This window comes from Dunckerocampus dactyliophorus, chromosome 19 (assembly GCF_027744805.1).
Source record: "Dunckerocampus dactyliophorus isolate RoL2022-P2 chromosome 19, RoL_Ddac_1.1, whole genome shotgun sequence".
Lineage (NCBI taxonomy): Eukaryota > Metazoa > Chordata > Actinopteri > Syngnathiformes > Syngnathidae > Dunckerocampus > Dunckerocampus dactyliophorus.
Genome location: NC_072837.1, coordinates 5,851,979 through 5,879,550, shown reverse-complemented (window position 1 = coordinate 5,879,550; position 27,572 = coordinate 5,851,979). Strand labels below are relative to the sequence as shown.

At 40.9% G+C, this 27,572-nt stretch overlaps 2 protein-coding genes and 1 long non-coding RNA gene across 12 annotated transcripts in view; 2 read left to right on the top strand and 1 right to left on the bottom strand.

The window, feature by feature from the left end:
* Positions 1–21,977, top strand: esr2a (estrogen receptor 2a). 2 transcript variants are annotated; one of them, XM_054762462.1, is made up of 9 exons: positions 1–185; positions 8,514–9,238; positions 9,885–10,045; positions 10,587–10,700; positions 10,773–11,081; positions 11,159–11,297; positions 12,351–12,484; positions 16,203–16,386; positions 17,897–21,977. In XM_054762462.1, exons 2-9 carry the CDS (start codon positions 8,832–8,834, stop codon positions 18,111–18,113), a joined length of 1,665 nt encoding a protein of 554 aa, XP_054618437.1. In that variant the 5' UTR covers positions 1–185; positions 8,514–8,831; the 3' UTR covers positions 18,114–21,977. The 2 variants fall into 2 exon arrangements, with proteins under 2 accessions (XP_054618437.1, XP_054618435.1); XM_054762460.1 differs by having other exon boundaries at positions 10,587–10,703; positions 17,897–21,972.
* The window catches only part of LOC129172564 (nesprin-2), a 60,249-nt gene continuing 51,452 nt past the window's right edge, over positions 18,776–27,572 (bottom strand). For 8 of the 9 annotated variants that reach the window (XM_054762447.1, XM_054762448.1, XM_054762449.1 and 5 more), the window contains 5 exons: positions 27,074–27,250; positions 26,342–26,470; positions 26,075–26,269; positions 25,258–25,337; positions 18,777–24,841 (listed from right to left, as the gene is read on the bottom strand). In XM_054762447.1, coding sequence (XP_054618422.1) covers positions 24,640–24,841; positions 25,258–25,337; positions 26,075–26,269; positions 26,342–26,470; positions 27,074–27,250 — 783 coding nt within the window. In that variant the 3' untranslated portion in view covers positions 18,777–24,639. Of the gene's footprint in view, positions 24,842–25,257; positions 25,338–26,074; positions 26,270–26,341; positions 26,471–27,073; positions 27,251–27,572 lie in introns of all 9 variants that reach the window. The other variant, XM_054762456.1, reaches the window with a different exon arrangement.
* On the top strand, positions 22,057–27,572 carry LOC129172570 (uncharacterized). The gene is made up of 3 exons (XR_008567036.1): positions 22,057–22,824; positions 24,644–26,493; positions 27,081–27,572. It is a non-coding gene; the product is annotated as an uncharacterized LOC129172570 (long non-coding RNA).

The following is a 27,572-nucleotide window of genomic DNA, read 5'->3' as shown; positions in this document are numbered from 1 at the left end:
AGTACGTCCTCCTGGTTTGAAACTGGGATTCACCAGCTGCTCGTTTTAAACGCAATCTTTACGCGAGCTCACTTCAGTGGTGACTTTATTCCACACTTGAGCGTGTCGTGACATCGCGGCGTGACTTGTCGTGTCGGCGCTGAGTGGTGACAACTTTGTGCAGTTGCTGGCATCTGACAGCAGAGGTGAGTCTTGTTGTTCATGTAAAGTGTAATATTCCTGCTTTTGCGCGTGGTAGCTGCGGAGAAGGTCGGTTAAAGCCATGTGGATTCGCAGCCGCTGCATGTCAAATATTTCTGCTCAAGCAACAAGTGGAGAGCCCCCGGGGGCTGTGCGTGGACAACCGATTTATCTTCCAAGTCTACTGGATTTAGTGGGTCAACAGGTGACAGAATATTCCTGCAAGAAATGTGAAAATAATCTTGTCCAGACTTTATTGTAGTAATGTGTTGACGCGTGTATTTACGTCCAATGTAATAAACATATCACCATTATGTTAATTTCTAGCGTTTACTGAGTGCGCAGCTTTAGTAACAATCCTGCCTTTGCTCTGTGCTGTATAAACATTTCATACAATAGAAGTATGCGGTCAGTGTGTATAAATTTAAACATGATGAGAACATTTCAACAAGCACTTATCACTGTGTGTAAACATCAGGCTGCGATCGCTCCAGTTTACAAGCGAGAATTTTCTTTTTCTCCTTTGAAACGAAACTGATGCTCCTTTTGTATTGCGCACCACACTAGATTTATAAATGTGTTCAACACATTGTCTTGTTGTTTTCCCCTGATGTTTTATGCAGATGTTGTTCTCACATTAACTTACTCCGCTGCCGCCTTGTGTCATGTGATGACCTAAACAAATGCAAATGTTTTGTCATGATTTGTCATTATAACAAAAAAAAGATGCACCTTACATGGAAATGATCCTAAATGTACAAATGTAAAAGATCAAATCTCTAACCTGCAGTGTAATAACATCAGCAGCACTCGAGAAGTGAGCGCTGACTAATATTTCCAATATTAAAGTCACAATAAGTATACATTTGGCCATAAGATCACATTGATGGTACACTGGCTTGTAATAGAGTAGTACCTTTGTCATAGCCATGGCATCCAGATAACCTACTTTACTGTAATAATACTGATGAACCAGCCAGGACACCTCATGTTGTGATAGCACTAGAGTCAATGCTAGTTCAGGAGTGTGTTTTGTTTGTACAAACTTTAAGACCTACAGTATATTAAGTAGCTTACCTTGGGGCAGCTTCTGATCCTGTTTTCGAAACAAAAGCATGTTTACTGCTGTTTATTTTCTATGAAAGAAAACTCCAGTATTCAAAAGGGGCGGCCTGGAAGCTAAACACTTATAATGTATTTGCTCAACTCACATTCAGAGGTGCAGCTAAAAAATGCCTTTTGCATTAGTAACACTCTAAAAGCATGTAGACACGTATTCCCAAGATTAAAGAAGCCATCAGTAATTAAGCGCCCTGAACATAACATCATCAATATCATGGCGATACACATAATGGCATCACTGCCTTTGTCATTGCAACCCCATACAATCTATTGTAGTGATAAACAATAACCATAGACCAGCCAGGACACATCTCTTGTGTTGTGTTAGCGTTAGCATCATTGCTAATATTACACTTCACAGTTATGCTTTTTGTACAAACTATAGTATTCCTTAGCTTAGCTTCTGTAGTTTTTAACTGGGTTTGCTGGAAACTTACCACAGTTGCTCATAAGAAATTTTAGCTTTACAACTTCAGGCGGACTGTGGGAGCTTTAAACAGGTCTGGCCCAGACTGTAAAATGTTTCTTGGCAGTTGCTAGACTCACATTCAGAACTGTAGCTGTATAATAGCATGTGGAGACAGGTGTTCTCAATATTAAAGACACATTCGGTAATAATTTTACTTTAAAATAACAGCTTTGTTGATATCACACTGGCTTTTAATAAAGGGGATGGCATCTCTACGACCATGTAGACCCAGCCAGGACACCTGTCAATGCTAAAATTGCGGAAAAAAATTGTGTTTTTATATATTTTTTATGGCTCCCTTTTTGATACCTAGCTGCTGATTTAGCAGCTGGAAGGTAGCAAATAAGTTGAGTTAAGGCAGTGGTTCTGTCATGCCCCCGTTGGGGGACAGAACTATTTTGGCACCCCCCATTTGAAAAAATTTTAAGAAACTGATAGTATCGATTTATTTATCTGTACTGTACAGACTGAACTCAAAACTGAAACCAGCAAAATGCAACAAAAAGGGGAGCAGGGAAGCATACAAGTCGGCCTGTCACGATAACAAATTCTGCTGGTGGATAATTGTGCTACAAATTATCGTCGATAGTCGATTATATTGATAAAAAAATATTTTAAACCATTTTTTCATTGCCATGAGAGGTGTACTGCACATTTGAACCACTAGATGGTACTCAAGTATAGTGTACAGTGTACCTTTGCGAGACATTAGCTTGACGCAGAAGTTGCCTGTATGTATGTTTTTGCAATGTAGCCAGCGACACTGTTTGTGAGAGCGCACCATTTTGCACTGTTTTGGTCATATTTGCTGACCAAACGCCTCAGTAAGAGTTGACTGTCGGGACGAAGGCTCTGCTGCCTGAGGCACCTATGTCGGTAGTTGTTTTTTTTTTTTTGCCAGTTGAGAAAACGGTCCGTGTCGGTCGTTGGTGTTCATCGATTATCGTGACAGGCCTCCGTATGAGCTTATTCAAGAGTCAAATTGCATGCTGAGTGGGACAAATTCAGACATGTTGCCAGGTCTGCACTAATATTGAAAGTCTTCCCTGTCTCTCACACCCCCTTGACAATTTAACCCCCCTCTCTACTATTTGTGTTATCAGTATGTCAGCATTTTTATTAGAACAATTCACGCTGTTGACTCCCACCGACCAGCACACTCCTTTACGTAGGAAGGTTCAGCTTATTGGTGCGCAGCCGTTTCATATCCGTGACATAAAGGAGTCAGGGATGAGGGGGTGATGGCATTGACCTTGATCTTTTGTGTGCTAAGGATGGTTTCATTCCTGGTCACAGTTCTGCCATTGTTATTTTTACTTGATTTGGCTCTGACCTTCAGTGCACATGATCATGCATAAAAAATAACTCGCAGTAGATTCCAGGCATTTTGATGGAGCTTCTTGATGATGCATCGTGTGTTGTTTGGAGGTGGTGCCATACCCCCTGCAGGAGTCCCCCCCTTTTTTTTACCAGTACCTGTCTATGATGTCATGAGATGTGCAATATTTAAGCATTTTCCCATCGGTATTGCAGCAGAATGGACACTAGGGAGTTTTTTTCCCACAATGCATGTATGACAAGAGTGAAGGCAGCTTTAAAGTCAAGGTCAAAGCGGGGGTGGGGAAGCCATCCACATCTGCGTTTACCCCCAAATGGCAATTTAAGAAGCACCAGTCTCAACATTTTGTTTGTTATCCTCCTAGTGTGACTCATCTGATTTAGTAGTCAGTTTGTTGGATGTTGGATTCAGACTCTTTTATTGGCAAACTAATGGAGCAAGACGTTGTCCGTTTGGAATAGTTGTTGTTCACCAAACGTTTGGTCTTGTTTTACTCACAATTTAATTGCCACTGAGAGCCAGTGACTCAGCAGTCAGGTAAAACCAGGAAGCTGTCAGTAATTAAAAGTTCTTGAGAAGTATTTAACTTTGTGGCGTTTCATGATTTCTTTGCAGGACAGTCGTCCCTTGCCACTTTGCAGTTCAAATTTTGTATATATTAATACATATAATTATATTAATTAATACATCATGCCTTTTTGTGGTAGAATACTGCTTATTATTAATCAAAACATATGCACATATGCATATGTGTTGCATTTTCAAGCATAAAAATGGCTGAATTAACTAAAATACAAATCAAAGGCATTCAAAAGATGCATTCAAAGATGGTGAGGTAGTACTCTACACTCGTCACTAGGTGTCAGTAATGTTACTGTCATGTTTGATTAGACACACACATTCACCAGACTTTTGCCAGAACAACAAGCCTTTATTGCACGTTTGAACTATCTCATAACAGGCACAATAATCCCTAATAAAAGTTCCTAATAAAAACCCGGACTAGTGTTGTGGCCATAACTCATGGCAAGCAAAAACTCAACTCTGATCTACCGACATTACTTCCTGTCCGTCACTCACTCTGCTCCCACAGGGAACACATTTATATCAACACACACATGGCTTATGGCAAATGGCTTATTATGACTGCTGTATTGGGTAAGATGAGTGTAAAACGGACTATAGGGGTGTTAGTTCATGTCTAGAGGGCTCTAATAATGTATTTAGAAGGTTGAACATAAACATGTTTTTTATGCTACAAGTATGAAAATATTTGTTTATAAATAAGGATTCCTACTTCGCGAAAATTCACTTAGCACGGTCGGGTCTGGAACCAATTAACTGCAATAAACGAGGGATTGAATATATCATTGCCATACATCTTGCAGGTGAACGTTTGCGTCCAAAGATGGGCTATGACATATATAAAGTTGTGAGTCACTCTGAGAACTGCCACTACGACCTCTGTCAGTGAACCAGCAAATAGGAACACACCATACTGTATGTCCACAGTTCAAAAAATGCAGGTTCGGTTCATTGGAGACTATAAATTGTCTGTAGGTGTGAATATATGTGTCCTGTTATTGACTGGTGTCCAATCTAGGATGCACCCCGACTCTCGCCCAGAGTAAGCTAGGATAGGATCCAGCTAATGTGTGACCGTCAGGATAAGCGGTAGAAAATGAGTGACGGTCTTATTCAACGTCGACACAGCTTCAGACTAATAAATGAATCTTGATCCCAATGTAGTGCTTGTCTTCCATGTTAAACTTTGGATAAAGAGCATAAAAACACATTGATCCAGTTTGTGTCATTTGTTCGTATTGCAAGGGGACATTTGTTGGATTCGCTGCTGTTGTTGTGAGCGGATAATTCAATATGACGCTCAATGTGAAATCAATGCTGCTCAGATTCTATCTCGTTAGAGAGTGTTCAGCTTGTCAAGGAGTTGCTTCCCTGCTGTGACCCTGATTGTCGTCTTTGTTGCCTCCAGGACAGGTCTTAACGCCCAAATCCAATTTAGTGCCAATATCTCCGTCTATAACTTCACTCGTTAGCCTGTAAAAATGCATAAAGTATGCGCATCATTGTTTAAACCGCAGGGTTCAAAGCGTGTGAAAAACCTAGCAGTTTATATTCTGGAATCTGGGGTACGATTCTGTTCTTGGATGTCACAAAATCCCAGCTTTGTTTTTAGACAAAATGTCTATGTTTTGTAATCACCGCGATCATTTCAAAAGTACTGATTTGGCAATGGCATCGATGAAGATGTAAACGACACCCATCCCTGCCCGTATATGTACACAAACAAAATGCAGGTTAACAACTACAGTATCTTACAAAAGCGAGTACACCTGTCTCTTTTCAGCAGCCAGTTTATTATATCTTCTCAAGGGACTATAGAAATGAAACTAAGATATACTTTAGCATAATCAGTATAGTGTTATGTATGTACTATCCATTGAAAATGACCCAACCATTTTTGTATGAATAGCTGGCAACACAACTGAGTAGCATGATAATTGTATCTTGGTAGTTTCATGATCTGGGGCTGCATGAGTGTTGCCGACACTGGGGATCACAGGTTCATTGAAGGAAACATGAATTCCAATGGACGGTGATATTCTGAAGCACATTTTCAATGCATAGTAAATCTTTACTACTATATACGTAAGTAGTACACTGACTACCGTATGTCCTAGTTTAATTTAGATAGTATTGTTCCTTGAGGACATACACTGTCATAACGACGGTTGCAGAAATGCCAGGGGAATACTCACTTTAGTGAGGTATTGTATATCAGGTGTTCCTTCTGTGAACCCAAGTAGCGAAAGGTCAAACCGTTTCTGTGTCAGACCTCCAGCAGACACAACTGTGTCTGACACAATTACAGAGGTTTAAACTTTTAGTGTACGAGTTGTACCCATTTTTAATCGTTTGTTAACTTCTCACTGCCTGTTCCAGGCCGAGAGCCGTGTCGACATCAAAGGTGATAGATGTTCAGTTTAGATAGCTGAAGTCAAAGGTCAAATTGGTACACGAGGTCCTTTTCAGCGCTGGACCCTTCAACCAATTTTCAGTATTACATTTTTAAGACAAAGCAAACATAACATTCACGACAAAAATAAAAATATTCGGACACACTTAAGTGAATCAATCAGGAGTTGGCCTCTTATTTCCCCCCCTTAATATTGGTTATTCCTCTTCCCAACATGTTTTAGGGAATTCTATTTTGTCCTACTTTTACTTTTGTCCAGGGAAAGCTGTGCTAAGGTCACATTCCTATATTTTTTCCACTTGTTGAAACTTTGAAAAAGTAGCCCATTCCTCACGACTAATCAGTGATCACAGGGTCAATGTGATCTGTGGAAGTTGTCTAGTTTAGTTCAGATGTCATTGAATAACAGATTTGAACATTCAGCCATTCAAATGACAAATCAATGTGGTCTTTCAAAGTCCAAAGATGGATCGGTCTGTTTCTTGTGGGTCAGCCGCACACTTTGTTAAGAAATAAGCTGACAATAAGCCGGCTTGATGCCAAAAAGTAGCACACAAACGTTTCTAGTGAAGACAAGACTGCTGTCACCCAGGAATGATTAACTCTGCTGAGTTGACTGTATCAGATGTTGTAAAAGCAAACGAGGGTGTCCTTTACCTTCCTGGGATGTGATCTCTGTGTGTGTGTGTGTGTATTGACCTAACAGGTGTCCGTCTAAAGTACATTATTAATCATATTTCATGTTCTCTGCCATAAAATCTGTACACACTGAAAGTAAAATATGCAAACTAACACCTCACTGGAATAAAAAGAGAAGTATTCTTTTGCAAATAACTCTTAAGTATAACCTAATTCTATGTTGAGTAGACTGGACTACTACTAACTATAATAGTAACACTAGAATTCATTTTGGACACATTGGACAATGAAAAGCTTGTTTGTATGAAATGTACCATAGATTCCAGACTATTGAGTGCACCTGAATATAAGTCACACCCACCAAATTTAAAGAGAAAAAAAATGTTGTACATATATAGGTCGCTCTTGTGTATAAGCTGCAGGCGTCCACGTTCTAACATGGGATGTTTGCACAGAAAGACACACTATAAACCTTGCAATCCTACCTATACTCTGGTATTTACTGATGAGTGACACGTGAGATGTTTTTTTCATTAGAGTTCAACAGCTGCCGCGGTCCAAGCAGACATTGTAGTTATTCTACACTTCATCAAACTTACTAAAGATTTGTCAGACCAAAACACAATTGCTGCAGCTTCTTTGCATCATGGGAACTGTAGCTGATTTAGCCATAAATTAGCCGCATCATTGTTTAACCCGCAGGGTTCAAAGCGTGTGAAAGAAGTAGCGGCTTATAGTCCGGAATTTACAGTATGTGTGTTACAAGGAGGCTAAGGACCAAAACCATTAAAACATGGTGCAGCTTTTTCTTTTCATCACTGAGTCACAGAAGACGGGACACAGGTGTTGGCCTGTTTAATGTTACTGGAAAATGAATTGGTGCTTTATTGTTGTACAGTAAAAAAAAAAAAGTTCAATGAAAAGACTAATTGTAAGTATTTCCAAGTAAACTTAACAGGTGTCCAAAAAAGACATTTTGTGCCATTGAGGGTTTTTTTGGCAGTGTTGAATGAATGGAGGTCAAATTTATCAGAGGATAATAATATTTTTTTTTCATATTTAGAATTGTCTAACAAAAACAAAAAACTAAATTTTCCCCAACAACAAAAGGCACCAATTGAAAACTAATGAAAGTGCCATTTTTGATCCCACATTTAGCTTAATGCAATGAAACGAGTGTCCAAATGTTTTCCACCGAGGACCACATACAGAAAACGTAAAGGATGTGGGGGGGGGCCCTCTTTGATACGTTTTCAAAGATGCTAAACTAATACAGTGTTGGTCAATATATGCTAAGCTATCTGAACATAACATCGCCTTCTTAGCTTTGTGTTATAGGTGACACATAAGATTGTGTGTCTCACTGAACAGTAACATTACAGTAACATTACTGACACCTAGTAACCAGTCTACCAGCTAATCTACAAATAAGTATTTCTATTTTCCTTTCCTTTAGTGATTTTTATGCTTGAAAATGTTTAATTTAGGCAAAAAAAATAGTTTAACTTGCTTAAATATGCATATTTTGTAATAATAATGGACCGTATTTGACCATAATACACCATTTTGTATTATATAATTTTTGTAAATGTTGATGTAAAGCAATAAGGAACAAATATTGTTTCTGGCAGATGAGGCACTGAGGGGTTGTACTCAGTGAGTCACTGAGTATATGGACAATGAGATTGTGTCATATCCCAAAAAATACCCACTCTCATGTCTTTGAGCTGTTTTTTTTTTAACACAGCCATTTGTTTGTCTTGCAGGGGATGTCCTGCCAGCCCAACGACTCTCCATGCTCATGGCTGGCCTGAAATCTGAACATCTTCATGAACCACAGCTCCTCATTGTTTGCATTGTAGGATGCATCCTAAAACTGGAACGTAACAGCAAGTGTAGTCAAACCAAAACAAGCCACATGTATGAAACTCCATGCAGTGTTTAGGGCTCAGTAGTAATTAATGAACTCTTTATATTAGCATATATGTCCTGGAAAAGCTGCATTGTATTGTAGACAGTGTTCTAATTATCCTACATGGATGATGTAGGAATTCCAGCCATAGTGACACATCCTTGTAGCTGTGATGGCCAATACCTCCCCTCCAGACAAGGATCAGCCCCTCCTGCAGCTCCAGGAGGTGGACTACAGTCGCACGGGCTGTCGTGTCCTGTCCCCCATCCTCAGCGTGCCCTCCCCTGGTCTGTCCCTCGAAAACAGCCAGCCCATCTGTATCCCCTCCCCTTACACCGACCTCGGCCATGACTTTACCACCATCCCTTTCTACAGTCCGACTATCTTCTACGCCGGACCGGGTCTTTCAGACTGCTCCTCTGTGCACCAGTCCCTCAGGCCCTCCTTATTCTGGCCGGGCCATGGCCACGTGGGCCCGCCCGGATCGCTGCACCCCTCCCAGGTACGCCCTCAGCACAGCCAGTCTGTCCAGAGTCCATGGGTGGAGCTGTCACCAGGGGACAGAGACTTGACTACCAGGTAGGATGCTCCATTACCTCTTGGCTGTAAAATAGCCTCGATGCCCTCTGCTGGTGTCATTTGATAATAATATATGTTAGAGCAAGAATGCTGTTGGTTTATCACATTATCCCATTCGGTGTGGTGGTTAAGGTAGCACAAGAACCCTGTTGATTTTGAACAATATCGTTTCTAATGTGCTTGAGCTAATCGGTGTGTAAACTTCGGATTTGTGACCTCTCAGCAGCTCGCAATTTCCAGCGGTCATCAGAACAAGAACCCTATTGATTTTTAACTATATCTATTCTATCCAAGTTAGTTGCTTAAGAGGAAGAACCTTTTGAATTTTGATTCGTAACAAATTCAATACGCTTAAGGCAGCACAAGGACCCTGTTGATTTTGAACATGTATTGAGATAGCTGGCGTCCAAGGTCATGTCTGCACATGGACTGTCACCTCACGAGTCACCAGAACAAGAAGTCTATTGATTTTTGAAGTATACATGAGAGCCAGGTTCAAAGGTCAAATCAGGAGATGTTTTTTGTCATTGCTCCACTGGGTGCAGACTTCAATTGAATGTCCTCAATTCTGTTCAGTGACATAACAGTACACAAATTTCAAGTATTATCCATCATAACTACCTTTGCTGACACGCTTGTTTGCTAGCAAGAGAAGAAGTTCCCAGGATAGTGAGGAAGTTGTCGGGTCTTCGGGTGGAAAAGCAGACCTTCACTTCTGTGCTGTGTGCCACGACTATGCTTCTGGCTACCATTATGGCGTTTGGTCTTGTGAAGGGTGTAAGGCGTTCTTCAAAAGGAGCATACAAGGTGAGACATGGGAACACATCTAACTGATTTTCACATTTAGAGCAGCAGGCAGCATACCATGCATTGGCGGGGCTATTTCGGGCCCTAATGTTCTCTGTTTAGGCTGTTGCCTTCTGCATATTCATCACTATTTCTCTGCAGATTTTGGCACATTGAGTCCAAATCTATTTCAACTGACTTCCTAGTTTCAAGCAGTAAGCAGCATACCCTGCACTGTTGGCGCTATTTCTGTCCTTTATTGTCCCGTTTTTGCTGTCGCCTTCTTCATTTTCATGACTATTTTGATGCAGATTTTGGCGCATTTGAGTCGAAATCAATTCTAATTGATTGTCTACTTTTGAGCAATAAGCAGCATACCAAGCACTGTTGGGGCTTTTTCAGGCCTTCATAGAAAAGTTATTCTAGTATTCTTATGGACATGAGTTGTATACTTTTTCACAACTCAAGTATTATAGAGACCAATATTCCCCAACTAACTGAACCTGGTGGTTTTGCTTATTTGTTCTCCTCATTTGTATTTGTATTATTTTCCTTCAATCAGGGCACAATGACTACATCTGCCCAGCAACTAATCAGTGCACGATAGACAAGAACCGCCGTAAGAGCTGTCAAGCATGTCGCCTCCGTAAATGCTATGAAGCTGGCATGACCAAATGTGGTGAGACAATGCTTTTATTCTGAAATGCTTTGTTTTATTGCTAGCTTAATCTTGTGATCTTTGATCCAGGCATGCGTAAGGAGCGTGGAAGCTCCAGGAACCAGCAGAGGAGGCGAGTGAGCACTTTGTCTTCACACAGCAGGACTCATGCAGAAACGGTGCTAGCTGAACCGGCGGCGGGTGCCATAATCGAACTCAGCCCCGCTGCGCTGACCCCAGAGCAGCTGATAGGGCGAATAATGGAAGCAGAGCCACCTGAGATATACCTGATGAAGGATATGAGGAGACCCCTGACAGAAGCCAACGTCATGATGTCTTTGACTAACCTTGCTGATAAGGAACTGGTTCACATGATCAGCTGGGCTAAGAAGATCCCAGGTGGATGAATTTGAAGTTGTAATAGTCGGTGGAAAAACGATATTTCTATAAAACTATGTTTGCTCTAACTTACACAGGGTTTATGGAGCTCGGACTGCTAGACCAGGTGCACCTGTTAGAGTGCTGCTGGCTGGAGGTGCTGATGATAGGACTGATGTGGAGGTCGGTCAACCACCCAGGGAAACTTATCTTTTCCCCGGACCTCAGCCTGAGCAGGTATCTCAGCAGAAACCTCACATGCTCTTGTGACTACTCAGAGTCAGACAAAAAGTGCAGAAAGCTAAATAACAAAATACATGGAACTTAGTGTCCAATTAAGACAGAGTTTGCTCTTGTATGCTGGCAGTGTATTCATAACTGTCCTTGGAGGCTTCAGTTCATTTCGCACGCGGTGTCATCTGAAATATTTTACTGTGCAAGGCCAAACACTTGCTGCTTGTAAAACAAACAGCTTTTATGCAGTAACTGAACGGTAAACGATCTCAAATCCTGAAGTGTAATCTCAATAAGCAAGAATTTGCAGTTAGAAAGAGTGTTAACGCTAATAACGCAGAGCCAAAGTGGTGACTTGAGGGCCGTACCACCAGTTAATACATCCCATAATAAAAGGTAAAATAACAAGGCATGCAGGTAACAAATACTACGCTATATATAAGACTATACGGCCAGCGATTACATACTGATTCTTTTAAATAGCAGCAAACGTGACTATTTCACCCTGTTGCTGCATTTCAACCTTTCATCCTCTTCCGTGTTGTTTTTGTTCTCTTTTAGAATTTGAATTACAATTGTAATTCATGGTATGCAAGCAGCATACCATGCCCTGTGGTAACTATTTCAGCGTAATATTGCAAACAACCTTACAACGCCTTCCCGTTTTGTGGCAATCTCCACACTGAGAGAACATAACATCAGTAAAGCTCATGTTTTTGTCTTTGGCATTCCCAAGCTGCATACCATGCACAGTCGTGGCTATTTCAGGCCTTTCATGTTGCCTGTTCTGTTTTTGTCGCCTTCTGCACTTTGCCCATATGATTAAATCAAACAATACCTGACGGAGAACAGCTAAAAAGCTATTTTATTATGTATCTATTGTACATGTGTACGGATACTAGTTGTATTGCATCCTTGTGTCATGTAATCAATATTGATATGACATATTTCTGTTATTTTGTCATTCAGTCATGCTCTTTTCCTTTTCGTGCATGTCATTTTTTTAAATATTCTGCATCTTAAGAGGGAATGACAAAGGTTGTGTTTGTGTGGCAGAGAAGAGGGCAGCTGTGTGCAAGGCTTTGTGGAGATCTTTGACATGCTCGTTGCCGCCACGTCCAGAGTGAGGGAGCTCAAGCTACAGCGGGAGGAGTACGTCTGCCTCAAGGCCATGATCCTCCTTAACTCCAGTGAGTCAACACACACACACACCTGCTGCAACATGGGAGAGTGTGGCCAGCCGTTCAGTGGGACAAATGTGCATGTTTGTGTGTTGCGTGGCTGGAAGATGAACAGGGTCAGCGAATCGGCATTGCTGCAGAGCCGCCGTCCTTTGAGCTTTCCACCTCCAACCAAGTTGAACAGGGTCGTGGCGGTTTTTTTTTGCACCGTCTCCTCCACCGGAGCTTTCATCATGGCTCATCATTTGTGTAATAGCTGTGAGTCACAACATAAAATGAATCCATGTAACCACCGCTCTGCAAACCAATGCCAAAACATATTTTTTTCGCTTTAATGAATATATCTGGTCCAGTTTTAATGGGTATTTTTTTTGCTCCTTTGACAAAGCTCCGGTAAAATCAGCCTGGCAGACAAATACTTCTAGGTCTTCTTGGAGGAGATAATAACAAACCATTAGAGGATCCATTGGCAGCACCTTCCATCCAGGCTCATGGTGGTTGTTCATAGGCAGGACTACATGAGTTTATCCATGTCTAGTGTGTGCAGGGGTGTCCATTCCTTTAAGAATTTAAATTATTTATACTAGTAATAAAACTAAAAATAGGTCACGTAAAAAATTATATGCATCGCGAAAAATAGACAAATAACTCAAATAAAATAGAAAAATAATTAATGACAATGAAAATGCTAATAACAACAAAAATAATTATTGTAAATACTGAATTAATACCATAAATTCCAGTGTATAAGCCACAGCATAAGCCATACCAACAAAACTAGATTTGTACATATATAAGCAGCACCGGTGTATAAGCCGCACGTGTCCACGTCATAAAATGGCACACTGTGGCAAGCACGAGTCCGTGACGACCAGGCAGCTCTTCATTTGACAGGAGCCATTGCAGGACAAGCAGCATAGAAAATGGTGGATGGCGCTGCAATGCTGTCTCTGTCCACCAGAGGGAGCGAGACGCGCCCAGAGGAAGGCTGACATCATTGCAGCGCCCCATTGAATACGTTGCTCAGACGCAATGCATTATAGGAAAACTTTAAAAGACTTGTTTTTTTCATGTCTGTTTGTACAGTATATTTATCAGGTATACCTTTTGAGTGTTAAGTTGCTGTGTGATGAGTTTAGTGCTCTTTGTAAGATGACACAGCGAGTCAGAGTGTTATATTGTTATACTGTTAAATATACTGACCTGCAATTTTCAATGGGTTGACAAGCTTGTTGTGAGTGCATGGATACCTCGTGATTGGCTCCTGCCAAAGAAAGAGCTACCGTTTCCTCATTAAATACTGTGCCGCTCACGTGTTAAACAATTAGTTGTAGTTCTGAGGTGAAGGAGATGCCACGAGATTAGACTTTAGCCATAACCCTAGCCAGAAATTAGCTGCACCGCTGGATAAGCCACGGAGCTCAAAGTTTAAGAAAAAAGTAGCGGCTTATACACCGGAGTTTACGGTAATACTACTGCTAATAATAAAATAAAGACATTTACACAAGAAAGCCAGTACTTCACAGACAATCCTAGAAGTCCTGAATGAAAAAGCGTTTTGGCAAAGGCTTGCTTGGAAAGTAATACATCAAATGTCATCTTTGCTGCCAATTTCATTTTATTAGATTGTTGGTTTCAACATCTGATTTTACAGGCCCAGAGAAGTCATTAAACCACTCATTTTATTTTGTAGCCCGTAATGAAAACCCATAGTTTTGTGTGTTTCAATGCTGCTAGTTTGCAGTGTCCAAAGCAAAGATGAACTTATGGACTTCATGTCATGTCTTCATGTTAGATTTGACATATTTGGAGCCGCAAGCAGGCGGCTGTTGTTCAACAAACCGTTATCAGGGAGCAACCTTGTTGCCCAGCATGAGCGAAGAAACTCGGTTTTCAAAGGTAAAGCCGACTGGAGGATGTGATGTACTCAGCTGCTGAAAGGACTAAAGTGTTCCCTCTGGAGTTGATGGACAGCAAAAACACATGTTGGACTTCTTCGAGGGGACATAAAGATGAGGCATGATTTGCACCTGTATCCTCTTCTTGCTTCAACGCTTTCAGAGCTTTCTCATGTGTTGTGTAAATCTTATCTGCTTCTAGCTTCTTTTCTAGTTCAGAGCCGTAACCGTATTCATTTGGAATATATCTGCCAGCCATGACAGAGCTCCTATTAGAACACGGTTCAACCTATCACCTTCAAACTGTAAGAGGATTTTTCATTTTTCAGGAGTCTTAGATGCTGGTCTGATAAGGTGGCGGATGCAGTTGTTGTTTTTTAACCTACGTTCTTCCCTTTTTTTTTTTCGCCATTGCAAGGATTGTATTTATTTTCAATAATATCAAGATAGTCAATGTAAATGATGTTAAAGGTCAAGCCATGACATAATCCAATTCATTTGGAATGATATTTGGCACCGGATAACAAATGATTCTATTGGGTTTCTCGAGTGGTTTCTTCTTTATACTTAAGGGGCATGTTTGGAAAGCAATCATCCTATTCATTTTATTGCTGTTCCAAACAAGACGGCAAAGTCAGTTCAGTTTTCAAGCAGTCCTCTTTGGAGTGTTTGCCATTTCAGAGCCCTACTTATTTTGAAAGATTCTTTCTTCTTCAGACATTTGCCATTGTAGCAGGCAGAAAAAGTTAAAGGTCACGTCTTTGTTTCTTACGTTTTGAAAGCCGTCAGTCACTATTTTCTCCACTTTTCACAAGACGAGATGGTGCACGAGATTGGGCCCGCGAGAACAAAACGAGACGAGATGGAGGTGCGTTTATTTTAAAAATGTCACTGTGGTAAAAAGTCAGATTTGGAGTCCAAAGACGAGAAGCTATGCAGATAATTCTAGTTAGCTGCTCGGCAAAGCGTGTGTAGAAAGATGCAAGAGACGTTGAACACCAATAGGCTTGACAAGGGAGTGATCAAACACTCTGGCATCGATTGGCGTAGCCTGTGTCAAGCTGTCAAACTGAAACCATTGGAGGTTTTAAAGACTAGCGTTGACTCTCGCGGCAATACGGACAAAGCGCGTTCCTTGTCGGCTCAATACGGGTATTGTCAACGCTACGCGACACAGCACACATGCACATTCATGTCATGTCTGTTGTCTTGACATGAATTGTCAAAGGCATTTATTGGCATATGCCGATCACTAATTTTTACGGAAATCGATACTAATCGGTGGCCGATCTATTGGCGCATCCCTAATTGCAAGGTCTATAGTGTGTGTGGAAAGCACTTCTTGTGTGGTTCCAATAATGCCTTGCACATTGCCACTTCCATATTACTGTACAGTATTATCCAAGTAGCGATGCCATAGTTCACAACCTGATTGGCTTTTTGGCTGCCCTGTTATCGTGGTATACATTTTCTCCAAACGAGACATCTCGCCACGTTTTAATCTCTCAAGATCTCGTGACACCCTTACTTTTTGTTCACGGCAAGAACCCTATTTACTTTGAATTGGTACATTCTTTGTCAGTCACAGTTTTCATTGCATCCTCTTCAGACGTGTTTCCTCTTTTTTCGGGGTTCAACCCCTATTGTGGGTTGTTTTTGTCCTTTAAAAAAATGTTCAGAGTAAGGGTCTTATTTATTATGAATGAAATTTGGGCCAGAGGTGTCACATGGAGCTGAGATAACGGTCAAGTAAGGACATGGTCCATGGTCCATATTTTATGAAGAAGAAAACGTCCGTTCAGAAAGATCTTCTGTGTCCCCCCCCACAGACATGTGCCTCGTCTCTTCAGAGGGCGGCAATGAGCTGCAGAGTCGCTCCAAGCTGCTGCGTCTTCTCGACGCTGTCACGGACGCTCTGGTGTGGGCCATTGCCAAAACTGGCCTCACGTTCCGCCAGCAGTACACCCGCCTGGCACACCTGCTCATGCTGCTCTCGCATATCCGCCACGTCAGGTGAGGACGACGCTCCGAATGGAGCACAATCTATTCCGTGATGCTATACCCATAGAAATAATGTCAAGTCAATTCATCTGTTCCAGTGTCAAACTGTCGCCGTCCTGCAACTGTACCTGCAATGTTTTAAGCGAAAAAATGTTGTGTACGAGTTAACCACTGTCAAATAAAATGAAAATAAAGTAAAACTACTTTCCCTTGGAAGACACATGTCAGACAAGAGGGTGTTTTCACAGCAATATTGACATCTAGTGGCGTTTTATAGGCATTGCTGCCATTAACAAGTTGGTTCTTCTTCCGCATACGTACAGTATATTGTTGCAGTGACTGATAGGGAATATTGGTTGGGAATTAAAAACAATGCATGCTTTTAGCAGAGTAATAATGAACTCTCACCAGCCAACAGCCACTCAAATGACTGTCGTTGGCTGGCAGATGCTCTATTGAATCTTAACGTCTGTCGTTTTGCACCAAAAAAACCCCTGAAAACGTTCTTGTGTCGCCGTGCCTCTACCTGCCCTATCTAGTCTTTGAGCTTGAACTGATGAAATCTGCTCGGATAAGAGACGCAACAGCTTCCAAGAGAACCCAAACAGTCCAGTTGCAATCGAACTTGGCAACGTAATTGATATTTACTGCATTTCATTGCATTTCTCACGCAGCTAGACCCAAAATAAGTCCAATTTCCTTAAGTCATTTTTCAAAATTACACTTTGTCATTTTTATGTTTATTTATTTATTCCTTCATTTATTAAAATGAAAAAAATAATAAAAAATTACACTTTTATTTCTATATTTATTTATTTACTCCTTCATTTATTTATTAATTGTATTTCTATTTTTTCTGCTTTTATTTAAGTCAAACCAAGCAAATGTATTTCTTTTAAATCATCTTTTGAAACACATGAAACCGGAGTACCCCGAGAAAACCCACGCACGCACGGGGAAAAAGTGCAAAGTGCATTTTAGAGGAATTTGCCAAGGCATGGGCCGTACGGTGGCCGAGTGGTTAGCATGTTCGCCACACAGTCAGGAGGTCTGGAAGATGTGAATTCGAATCTCCGCTTGTCCATCTCAGTGAGGAGTTTGCATGTTCTCCCCGTGCGTGTGTGGGTTTCCTCCCACATTCCAAAAACATGTTAGGTTAACTGGTGACTCTAAATTATCCTTAACTGCATGCGTTAAAAATGAAATATCAAAAAGACCACAGTATCAGATATTTCTCTTCGTCAGACGTGAGTTGTAGATTACATATTTTAATGTCAGTCTTGACTTGCTGTCTGCGACCCACCCAGAACGCATCCGCAACCCACCAGTTGAGAACCACGGCCTTAGATGCTCGCTGAATTCATGCATGATGATGGTTTGAACTCATATTTTTTGTTTTGACTTTTGAGGCCTATTTTTCCACCAAAAAATGCTAGTTTGAACTTCAAATTGTACAACTTATGAAGTGTTTGACTTTGGAGGTTGTGCCTGTCCAGTAATCATATATTTGTCCAACGTGCAGCAACAAGGGCATGGACCATCTCCACTGCATGAAGATGAAGAACATGGTGCCTTTGTATGACCTGCTGCTGGAGATGCTGGACGCTCACATCATGCACAGCTCCCGCCTTCCCAACAGGAGCCAGCAGCAGGAGCAGGAGCCCTCAGACCAAAAGGAGGTTCCTGCCAAGCTGGAGGGCTCCTGCGGCGCCTCCTTTAAGGAAGGTGGTGCTCAGTAGCCAGCAGAGCACTTCTTGGCTTTAAACGCATCCATGCAATTACTTTTTATGACCTTCCCCTAAAGTAGGTAAAAAAAATGACTGTGATGAGATGTTTTATGTAAAAGCTCAAGCTTTTCTTTGCACACTTTAAGGTTTTAAATCATTCACGAACAAACTCCTGCAGTATTTAACAACTTTCCACATCAAGTCCAACTAGTTTCACTGGTTCTTACTGTTAGAAGATGATCAACAATATTGACAATTACAACATAATATTCACCTGAGTGACACCGTGGACATCCTTTTCATGGGATAGTTGCCTTCTTAGTTGGCCGCACTGTTCATGTCCACTTTTTACAAAGAAAGAAAACACACTAAAAGATATAAAACTTCACCTGGAGGTGGTGCCTTAAACCCTGCTATTTACATCAGTTTAAAAAAAACAAACAATTCTCACTCAATACTTGCCTTAACCTCCTAATTCACAGACACAAGAGGAAAAAGTGCATATCGGAAATGCTCCAATTATAGCAGGGGTGGCCAAAGTGTGACTGTTTTTTATTGGCCTTTGGCACATTCTTAAAAATACAAGAAAATGGAAAAAAAAAAAAAAAAAGACAAAGAAACAGAGCATAAAGACAAAATATTAGAATAAAGTCGGAATATTAAGACAGCAGTAAGAAATGTATAGAATTTTTAACAGTCGCAATATTATTAGAAACAAGCAAAACAAGGAGTAAAGTTGCAATGTTAAGATGTTTGGTTGGGTAAAAGTTATAATATTACAATATTAAGGTCAAAATATTATGACAACAAAGACATATTAAGAGGAAAAAATGTATGAAAAGAAAGTTTAAATATTTGTTAAAATAAATAAATTCATTAAACCAGCAAAAAATAGAGCAAACAAGCAACAAACATAAGGAAATAAAGTTAATTCAGTCTAATAATGTGCGTGTAGAAAAAGTTTGGACACCCCTGAATTATAGCCTCAAAAAGGGCGGCGTCCATCGCAAGTAGGCGATAATTGCAGAGATTTTAATTTTTTTTAAATGCGGACGTAGATAAAGCTGCTGGATGCTGAGGACTCATGATACTTCAAATGCAGCTACTGACATTTTGTGAAGTTCATTAAAAATAAAAAATAAAACACGACATCGGGAGGTTGCCTCCAGCCACAGACCCGCTTTAATTGGAGCATTTACTGTATTGAATTGTGTGCCTTCATCCAGAGACCCAGCCAACATGATGAACATCAACATCAAGTTTATGTGGTTAAAATGGCAGACATTACTAATCGATAAAGGGCAGCATCCGGGAAGAAGTGTGCACGTAGGCTCGCAACCTGTATCGCCAGTATTGAACGTGCCTTAAACCTGCATTTTCACCCTAACTGGCCCGCACAGGGCAACACTGGTGGCTTTGTAGGTACAAACTATCGTACTGACCCCAATATAAGACGGCATCTCGTTTCAAAATCTGTTTTTGTCAATCATATTTCATTTGGAATATTTGAAAATTGGCATCATAACTCCTCCTGTGTTTGCGAACTTGCCCAATCTTTTGAGAGAATGAATGTGCGTGTGAGTGACAGGAAGAAAGGCTCTGATTCAGTTGTGGCACCACCTTGTTGACTTTCAAATGTGTAGCTGCGGAAGAGAAGATGGTGCGCCTTTTTCAGTTCTCTTTTCCAGAGAACAAAAATACCGTCTTATATTTGGTTCAATGACTCAGTTCTGTTGTGTTCTTACCTGATTAATGGTAGACTTAATAGTACAGCATACAATATAATAGAGCAGGCTGGGCTACAGCGCCATACTTGATATGATTGCGTTCTATCGGCTGGTTTTTGGAGGAGTCCACGATTAAACTGATCACAATCATATTTTAATCAGAAAGTGTAATCTGTCGCTGCCAACGACGACTTGACATCACAGCATGACTGCAATGCCACCACTAGAGGGCACTTTACAACCCTTATTGCACCTAGCACAGGGGTGTCCAAACTTTTTCCAGCGAGAGAAATGATAGGACGCAAGGGCCACGTTGATATTTTGGAAAGCAACACATGTAGCTATGCTAAGAAGTTAGATATAGTTCAAGAAAAAAACTGCATCTCAGCTTTGCGATATCGGTGAAAGAGCCTATCGTTCCTGTCAACTTCGCTTTTTTTGCTGTTTTTTTTTTTTTCTTTACATTTTCAAAATATTTCACCCTACTTCTGAAAAAAATCGTCGTAAAATTTATTATTTCTTTTTTGTAACATTATTTCTTTCTTCCCATAATATCAGCCATTACCTGGCGACCAGTCCAGGGTGTACGCCGCCTCTCGCCCGAAGTCAGCTGGGATAGGCTCCAGCCCGTGACCCTAGTAGGATAAGCGGCATGGAAGATGGATCGATGGCTGCTCTCATAATCATTTCACTTTATTCCCATAATAATAGAACTTTTCCGCAACTTAATTTTCTAAAAAATCACAACATTATTCTTTGTTTTGTTTCTCATAATATTCCGACTTTAAAATACTTGCTTTAATTCTTTAATATTTCAACTTTATGTAACTAAAATGATTTTATTTTTCCTCGTAATGTTACAATGTTATTCTCATAAATTACTTTCTCGTAAAATACTTTTTCCGCTTAGATGACAAGTTTTTTTTCTCCTAATATTATGATTTATTCCTGTAAAATTACTGCTGAATTGTTGTTTTTTATTTTATTTTTTAAGTTTTCTTGTTAAATTATATTTTTAGAAAAAACTGGCCCCCGGGCCGCACTTTGGACACCCCTGTCTCGCTGTACTGTTTCATCCGATTGTGGCTGTTTTTCTTGTTGTTTTTTTTTTGTCAAGTTTGTAACCACTGCTGCTCTTTAAGACAAAGTTGCACTTACTTGTTGAATATCTAATTTGGAAGAAGAGAAAAACATCCTATTTTTGTATCGCCTTGCAGCTAGTGAGTGCTATTGTGCGTATTGTTAAAATGTAACTTTCACTGAATGTTCTGTGGGGAGAAAAAAAAAAGAAATCAAGGTTGAACATTTGTACAGCTTTGTACTGTTTTAACACGACTGCTTCATATCTGGCGTTTACTTAGTAACATTTGAAGACTGCTGGGCGGAGTGATAATCATCTTGCAAAAAGACTTTCTAAGTACCAATACCCGGGAAGCAGTTCTCTTCACTGTGATTTGCGTATTTGTCATAAACAAAGCGGCATTGTTACACAGACACTAGTGATGCTTTTTCATGTTTCTTGTAAATGTCAACATGGATGTGTTTTTAAATGAACACGGTACACCCAAATAAATACATGATTGTGGAATTGGGGGGGAAAAAAAACGTGTTTTCACATTTTTTCCTGCTGAAAAATGGTTGCAATGATACCATGGATTCAGTTACATATGATTCTTTGCTTAGTTTATGATGTTATAGTATCTAAATACTGTATCATTAGTCATAAAACAAAGCTACTCAATGATTCTTTATATGACAGGAAGTACGTACAGTCATCCCTCGTTTTGTGCAGTTAATTGGTCCCACACTCGACCGTGATAAGTGAATTTCCACAAGGTATGATTCTTTACTTATATATGGAATATTTTCATAGTTGGAGCATAAAAAACTGTTTACAACCTTCTAAATGCAGATTTTAACATTTTAACAACAACATCCTTGACAGGAAATAACACACCTAAAGTCACCTTTACACTCATATTAGCTGGGGCTGCGCCGATGAGGGTTTTATGCTGCCGATTCCAATCGTCCAGGACTGAAATCAGCCGATACTGATCACATGGATTAATTTTTCACTTTATTTATGAGTGCTATTGGCCGGGGGTGCCGTATAAAGGGGAGACGTCAGGACAACTCCAAGGTCCATTGACTGCCAGGGGGCCAAACAATAGGTACTAATGACATTAGCCATTAATTAATAAAGGGGGGGAGAAGGGGGAGAAGAATTCCTGGCTGCACCCCTGCAGTGGCGGAGCCAGAAAGTGTTCATTGGGGTGGCCAAGGTGAGACCATTACTCACATACGGGTGGCAAAAAGTTGATACCTGAATTGTCTAGATGGCCAGTGGGGTGGCCGGAGAGTGACCAGGGGTAGCTCCGCCACTGCTTTTGGACCGTCCTTTAGAGCAACTAATAGCTGAGCAGTGTGCCAAGGACATGCACGGAAGTTGATGCCGATCGACTCATTGGTTTGCACGCCCACTCATGCTGCCACAGAGAGCTTCCATTATTAACAGATTTATGTGCTGAATCACGCTTTAGAATTTAAGTTAAAGTCAAGATAGTGAGAAAACCTGACCGGAACCAACTGAAGTAATCATGGAAAACTTACCTACCACTTGCGTCACTTGATCCTCCACACGGAAAGTTGTGTGCTGCAGTGAAATGCGTCCTTGTGGAAACAGCGGTCTGGCTGAACTATTGTTCTGCACCACAAGCCGTGGGGGTGGCTGGAGAGTGACCAAGGGTGCTACGGCCACCCAGTAGTTTAAGCCACTGTTGGCTATATGATATGAAAAAAGGAACTATAAAATAATGTAATTTATACAAAACATATTTTATTTACTTTTTGAAAACAACTCGTGAAACCTTCAGAGGACGAGACGCCTTTTTAAAGCAGACTTTGGCGAGCTTCCACCGCTGAGAACGGCTGCTCTGGTCCAATTAATTCAATTATTTTTCAGGTTTTTAGCTTAGCCTTCTGTCACACACATACCGGTGAGTGTTAGCCACATGGCTAAGCTGTCGTTTGATGTGAGCTTCCGTGAGCCTCCAAAACTCACCATACTCCGTCAAGTGTTGTTCTTCAAATGCCGTATTATAGCTTTTTGCCTCCACATGATAGTTTTCGTGACATGTGTTAGCAGTTAGGTTCCACACGGCAGACATGGTTGCTGAAAGAGGGAGGACGACACTGCCCAAGACGTGTCGTTAGGGTATGACACTGTTTGCAAGAAAGGGTCGTTGCGGCTGCAATCTACAAAATCGAGTGCCAGAACAAAACACCCTACGCGTTGCTATGGAAACCCGTTTCTGCAACTGAAAGAAAAAAATCCCAATCGTAAATCATAAATATGAGATACAAAGTCATAATTATGAGATAAAAAGTCAAAATTATGAGATAAGTTGCATCTGCATAGGAGCCGTCATCACATGGCACTCACTCAGCAAATGGCAGTTTGTATCTCAGAATTGTTACCGTTTATCTCACAATTTCCACTTTTTAGCTCTTAATTTTGACTTTTTTCCCCTCATAATTATGATTACCATTTTTTTTCTTTCAGTTGCTGATTCACTGCTTTTTTTTAATTGAGAGTGACAGCTAAATAACCCGCCATGGGGCCAAAGAAAGTTGTACGTGCCAGCAATTTCATGAAGAAAGTGGGAAATATTATTAAATTTCATCTCACCAGCATGAACGGGAAGTACATAATAACTTCCATGCATGTGTCATATATAATTATTTACCATTGTTTTCTGCATGTAAAACTATATTTTTTCTTCATAAAATGTATATTTTGTTCATATATTTGGGGATCTGCATCGGATTAATTGGTTTTACATTATTTAAATGGGGAAAAATTGCCTTGGTTTTGTTAATAACAAAAAACCGTGGTTCCACTGTAGTTTGAAAGGCATGCCCCAAAAGCCAACAAGTTCGTCTCAAACGCTTGTCCAGAGGTTAGCAGCAGGTAGCAGGCCCAATAAAACCACCAAAAGGTGTCAGGAGTGGTTATAAATTATTATATTATTCAGTTCTGTACATGATATGAAATGGTGCTACATCTACAGTGTGTTTGGCAGTGCATGTTCCATTTATGATGGAAATATAATAATGTACACATACAAAAATCATTGGCATAGAAAACATGAACTATTTACAAAATACAAACATGACTTGATATGACTTTATACTATATGAAGCAGAGACACCTCAGAGGGAAATATTTCCATTACACTACTCACAAAGCGTTAGGGATTATTGGGCTATCGGGTCAGATTTCAGGCTGAACCCAAGATGCACTCCGACCTTTACAGGTGAACTTCTCTAAACTTTCTAATACACATGTCCAACTGATCAGTGTTTTAGTATTTTTTAGCACAACTCGAAGCTCAGTGGCCGCTTCCCTCTGAGAAGAGAACATCTACCACTTCTAACTGAACCAGGTCCACCCACGGATCACACACCTGTTGAGCTCCTTGTTCGGGAACAATAAGTTGTGCAAAAAGTGGAGAAACATTAAACAGTTGGACATGTGCATTCAGAAGTTTAGGTTCATCCTGAAATTTCACCCGAAAGCCGAATATCCCGAACTTTTTGTGAGTAGTGAATTTGTTTTCTCCTGTGTGGGTACAATGACCAAGTGTCCCAATACTTTTGTATATGAGCACAGCAGGACTTGCTAAGTCGTCAAATTAAATGTGTCTTTATATAATAAATACACACATCAATAGAATTATTCTACGCTTTGGATATTTTGGGTGAGAAAACCAGCACTTGAGGAAAACGTCAAGAGTCTTCCTCTTCCTCCCTCAGGTGGGCGGCGGTCCGTTTGTGTAGCGCAACATAGGGTGAAAAGACCGGGCGAAGTTGTTGGCCTCGGAGCAGCTCGAGTCTCTCTCCGACTGAGGCACCAAACAGGGGAGGAGAAGCAGGAGCAGCAGGAGGAGGTGAAAGGGGATGGCGGCTCTTAGCACCCGGTGGAAGAAGGACAGCGGTGGAGACGGGTCTCTCCTATGGATCGACGTATGGATCAAGTTTACGTCAGGAATATCAACATACAGTAAAGTAAACACTATGAACAGCTAGAAATGGACATCTCGTAAATTATTAGTAATATAATACTATCAATATTCTATTCATTCATTCATGAATGAATATTCTAAATATTTTATAATGTTTTTTATATATTAAGTAAATATAAAAAGTCCCCCTGAACAATTTGGTATATGAATTAAAATAAATAATCATATAGTCATTATGATGATAACTCTTGTCAGTTTCCTAGTTTTAAGGCACAGTGAGCCCCTTCAGTGCATCATTATCCAAACCATTCCACTTGTTCATACAATAACAACACCAAATCAATCAATCAATACTAATTTCTCAGTCTTTGCTGTCACGCTATGATAGAGGAGACAGTGGTGTACCTTTTGGTGGATTTTTTTCGGTGTGTGACCTCCTGAGAAGAATCTGGAGGAATGTTTTGACCTTCATTAGTGTCCCGATCCTGGATTTAGAAAGACAAAGCATTATCAGATACTGATACTGATAACTTTTTTAAATTTAGATTTAACTGTAGTCTGTGCACACCTGGAGGTAAGAAGGACTTGAACGTATGTGGATTTGACCAACCGTACCTGTTAATTTGTCTTACTCCAATATCCTGACATGATGGCCACCACACCACTACTATCTGGAGACCCATAGTATAGAGGGGAGGGAGCCACCTGCTGTGGCCCAGCAAGGTGCACTATATTTGGACACATGCTCTGAGTAGCCGGTGTGACGCCACAGAGGTCTTGGGCAAACCTTTTGCAATTTTGAAACTCCGCGGCACTGGCGGTTCAGGTGGCTGATACGGTTTGTTGTGTGCTTGGTGGGGTTTTTTTCCCCTCATCGCAGAGCATTTGGTACAACGTCTCAGAAGAATACAAATTGTGTCTCAATTCATGCGCTTCCACATTTAGCATTTTGAATTTTTGCATTGAGAAGTGGGGCAAAATGCAATGTACAGTATCTGGATGTTGCCCTCGACACGCCCCAAATGGTGAGTGTGCAGCAATGGGTGCTAAGGGGAGGGACCAATAGAATAAAATACTAGGATCTTCATATCAGGTAACTGCGCAACAGTAATACTGTAGATCTGGGACAGCACTGCACTGTCAAAATGTCCTCAGGAAGTAAGTACACAGTGTCCATGAATTACAGGACTGCATTTGAGACACAGCCTGGGTGTTGAGTTACCAGACGTTCTTGTTCAAGGACGCTCAGGTCCTGGGACACGTCCTTCAGGAGCAACTTCAGTTTGGTGCCCGTCACGTGGAGCTTCTCCTGGGCCTCGTCACTTCCCTCCACCCCTTCCTCCGGCTGGAGCTGAGACCACAGAGCCTGGAGGGAGGCCTGCTGAGTCTGCCTCTCCAGCAGCTCCTTCTGCAGTACCTCCACACCACAACAACAAGGATCCTTACTATATCATCATGCACTACTACTACAAAAACCCGATATACTTACAGTGAGGGTGTGCCGGTGCTGTTTGAGAGCTTGCACAGGTGTTTCTGGATGCCTGATGTCCACCGCGTGGCGTTTCTTGTCGGCGTGGGCCAACCACAGCAGCAGAGAGTGGAGGCTCTCATGGAACTCCTGCATGATGGATGATATTCTAGGTCAGTACCTCCAGGGAGGCCATGTTGTTTTTCTGTCTGCAGGATTGTGTAATATCTTGGATGGGTTTGGATAACTATAAATAAAGACTCATACTCATTGACAAGAGGCATTGTTGCTCACGCACAAACGATGCGTTGTCTCTTTAATTATAGTTAAAAGTGTTTGACCCCTTCCTGATTTTGCATGTTTGTCACACTTAAACGTTTCAGATCATCAAACAAACGTAAACGTTAGTCAATGACAACACAACTGAACACAAAATGCTATTTTTAAATGCATCCAAACCTACATGACCTTTTAACCTCAGTTAAGTTATGTTTTAACTGGGGGGCTATCACTTTTTCACACAGCGCCATATAAGTTTGGATTTTTTTTCTCCCTTAATAATAAAAAGTTTCATTTAGAAACTGCATTTTGTGTTCAGTTGTGTGTCACTGACTAATATTTAATTGTGTTTGATGATCTGAAACATTTAAGTGTGACAAATGTGGCAAAAAATAAGAAACCAGGGGCAAACACTTTTTCACTCCACTGTATATGTCCAATTGTAATTTACTGTATTCTTTTGTTTTCTGTCACCTGGCAGCGCATGAGAGTCCGCCTCAGGCTGGCGTCCCACTGCTGAAGAATTGCAGAAGCTCGACTCCAGGCTCGATTCAGACCAGCCAGCCTCTCCTGCTGCTCAGGGACTTCCAGAGCCCGCAGGTTGGTAGACAACATGATGGGCTTGTAGTGCGTAAACATCTTCTGCAACTCCTGCAAGAGTGACAAACATGAACGTCACCAGTAGCTCTTTGTCCAACCAAGGAGGTATTACATTACCGCTAGCTGTTGCTTTCTGACTTTACACGATTAAACAAAAACTAAGTGAATTCATTTGAATGACGTTTTGCGAACAAAAAATTGCAACTTACAACATTTTGGTGAAAATCTGAATAAAAATGTGGACAGACAGATTTTGCTTTCTCTTTTGCCTGTTTGATTCAGTACGGAAACATCAAAAATGGTGTGGTCCTGTCGTCTTATGTAATCCTGCATCATTACGTGCCATTTATTGCCATCTACTACCTTGGTCTTA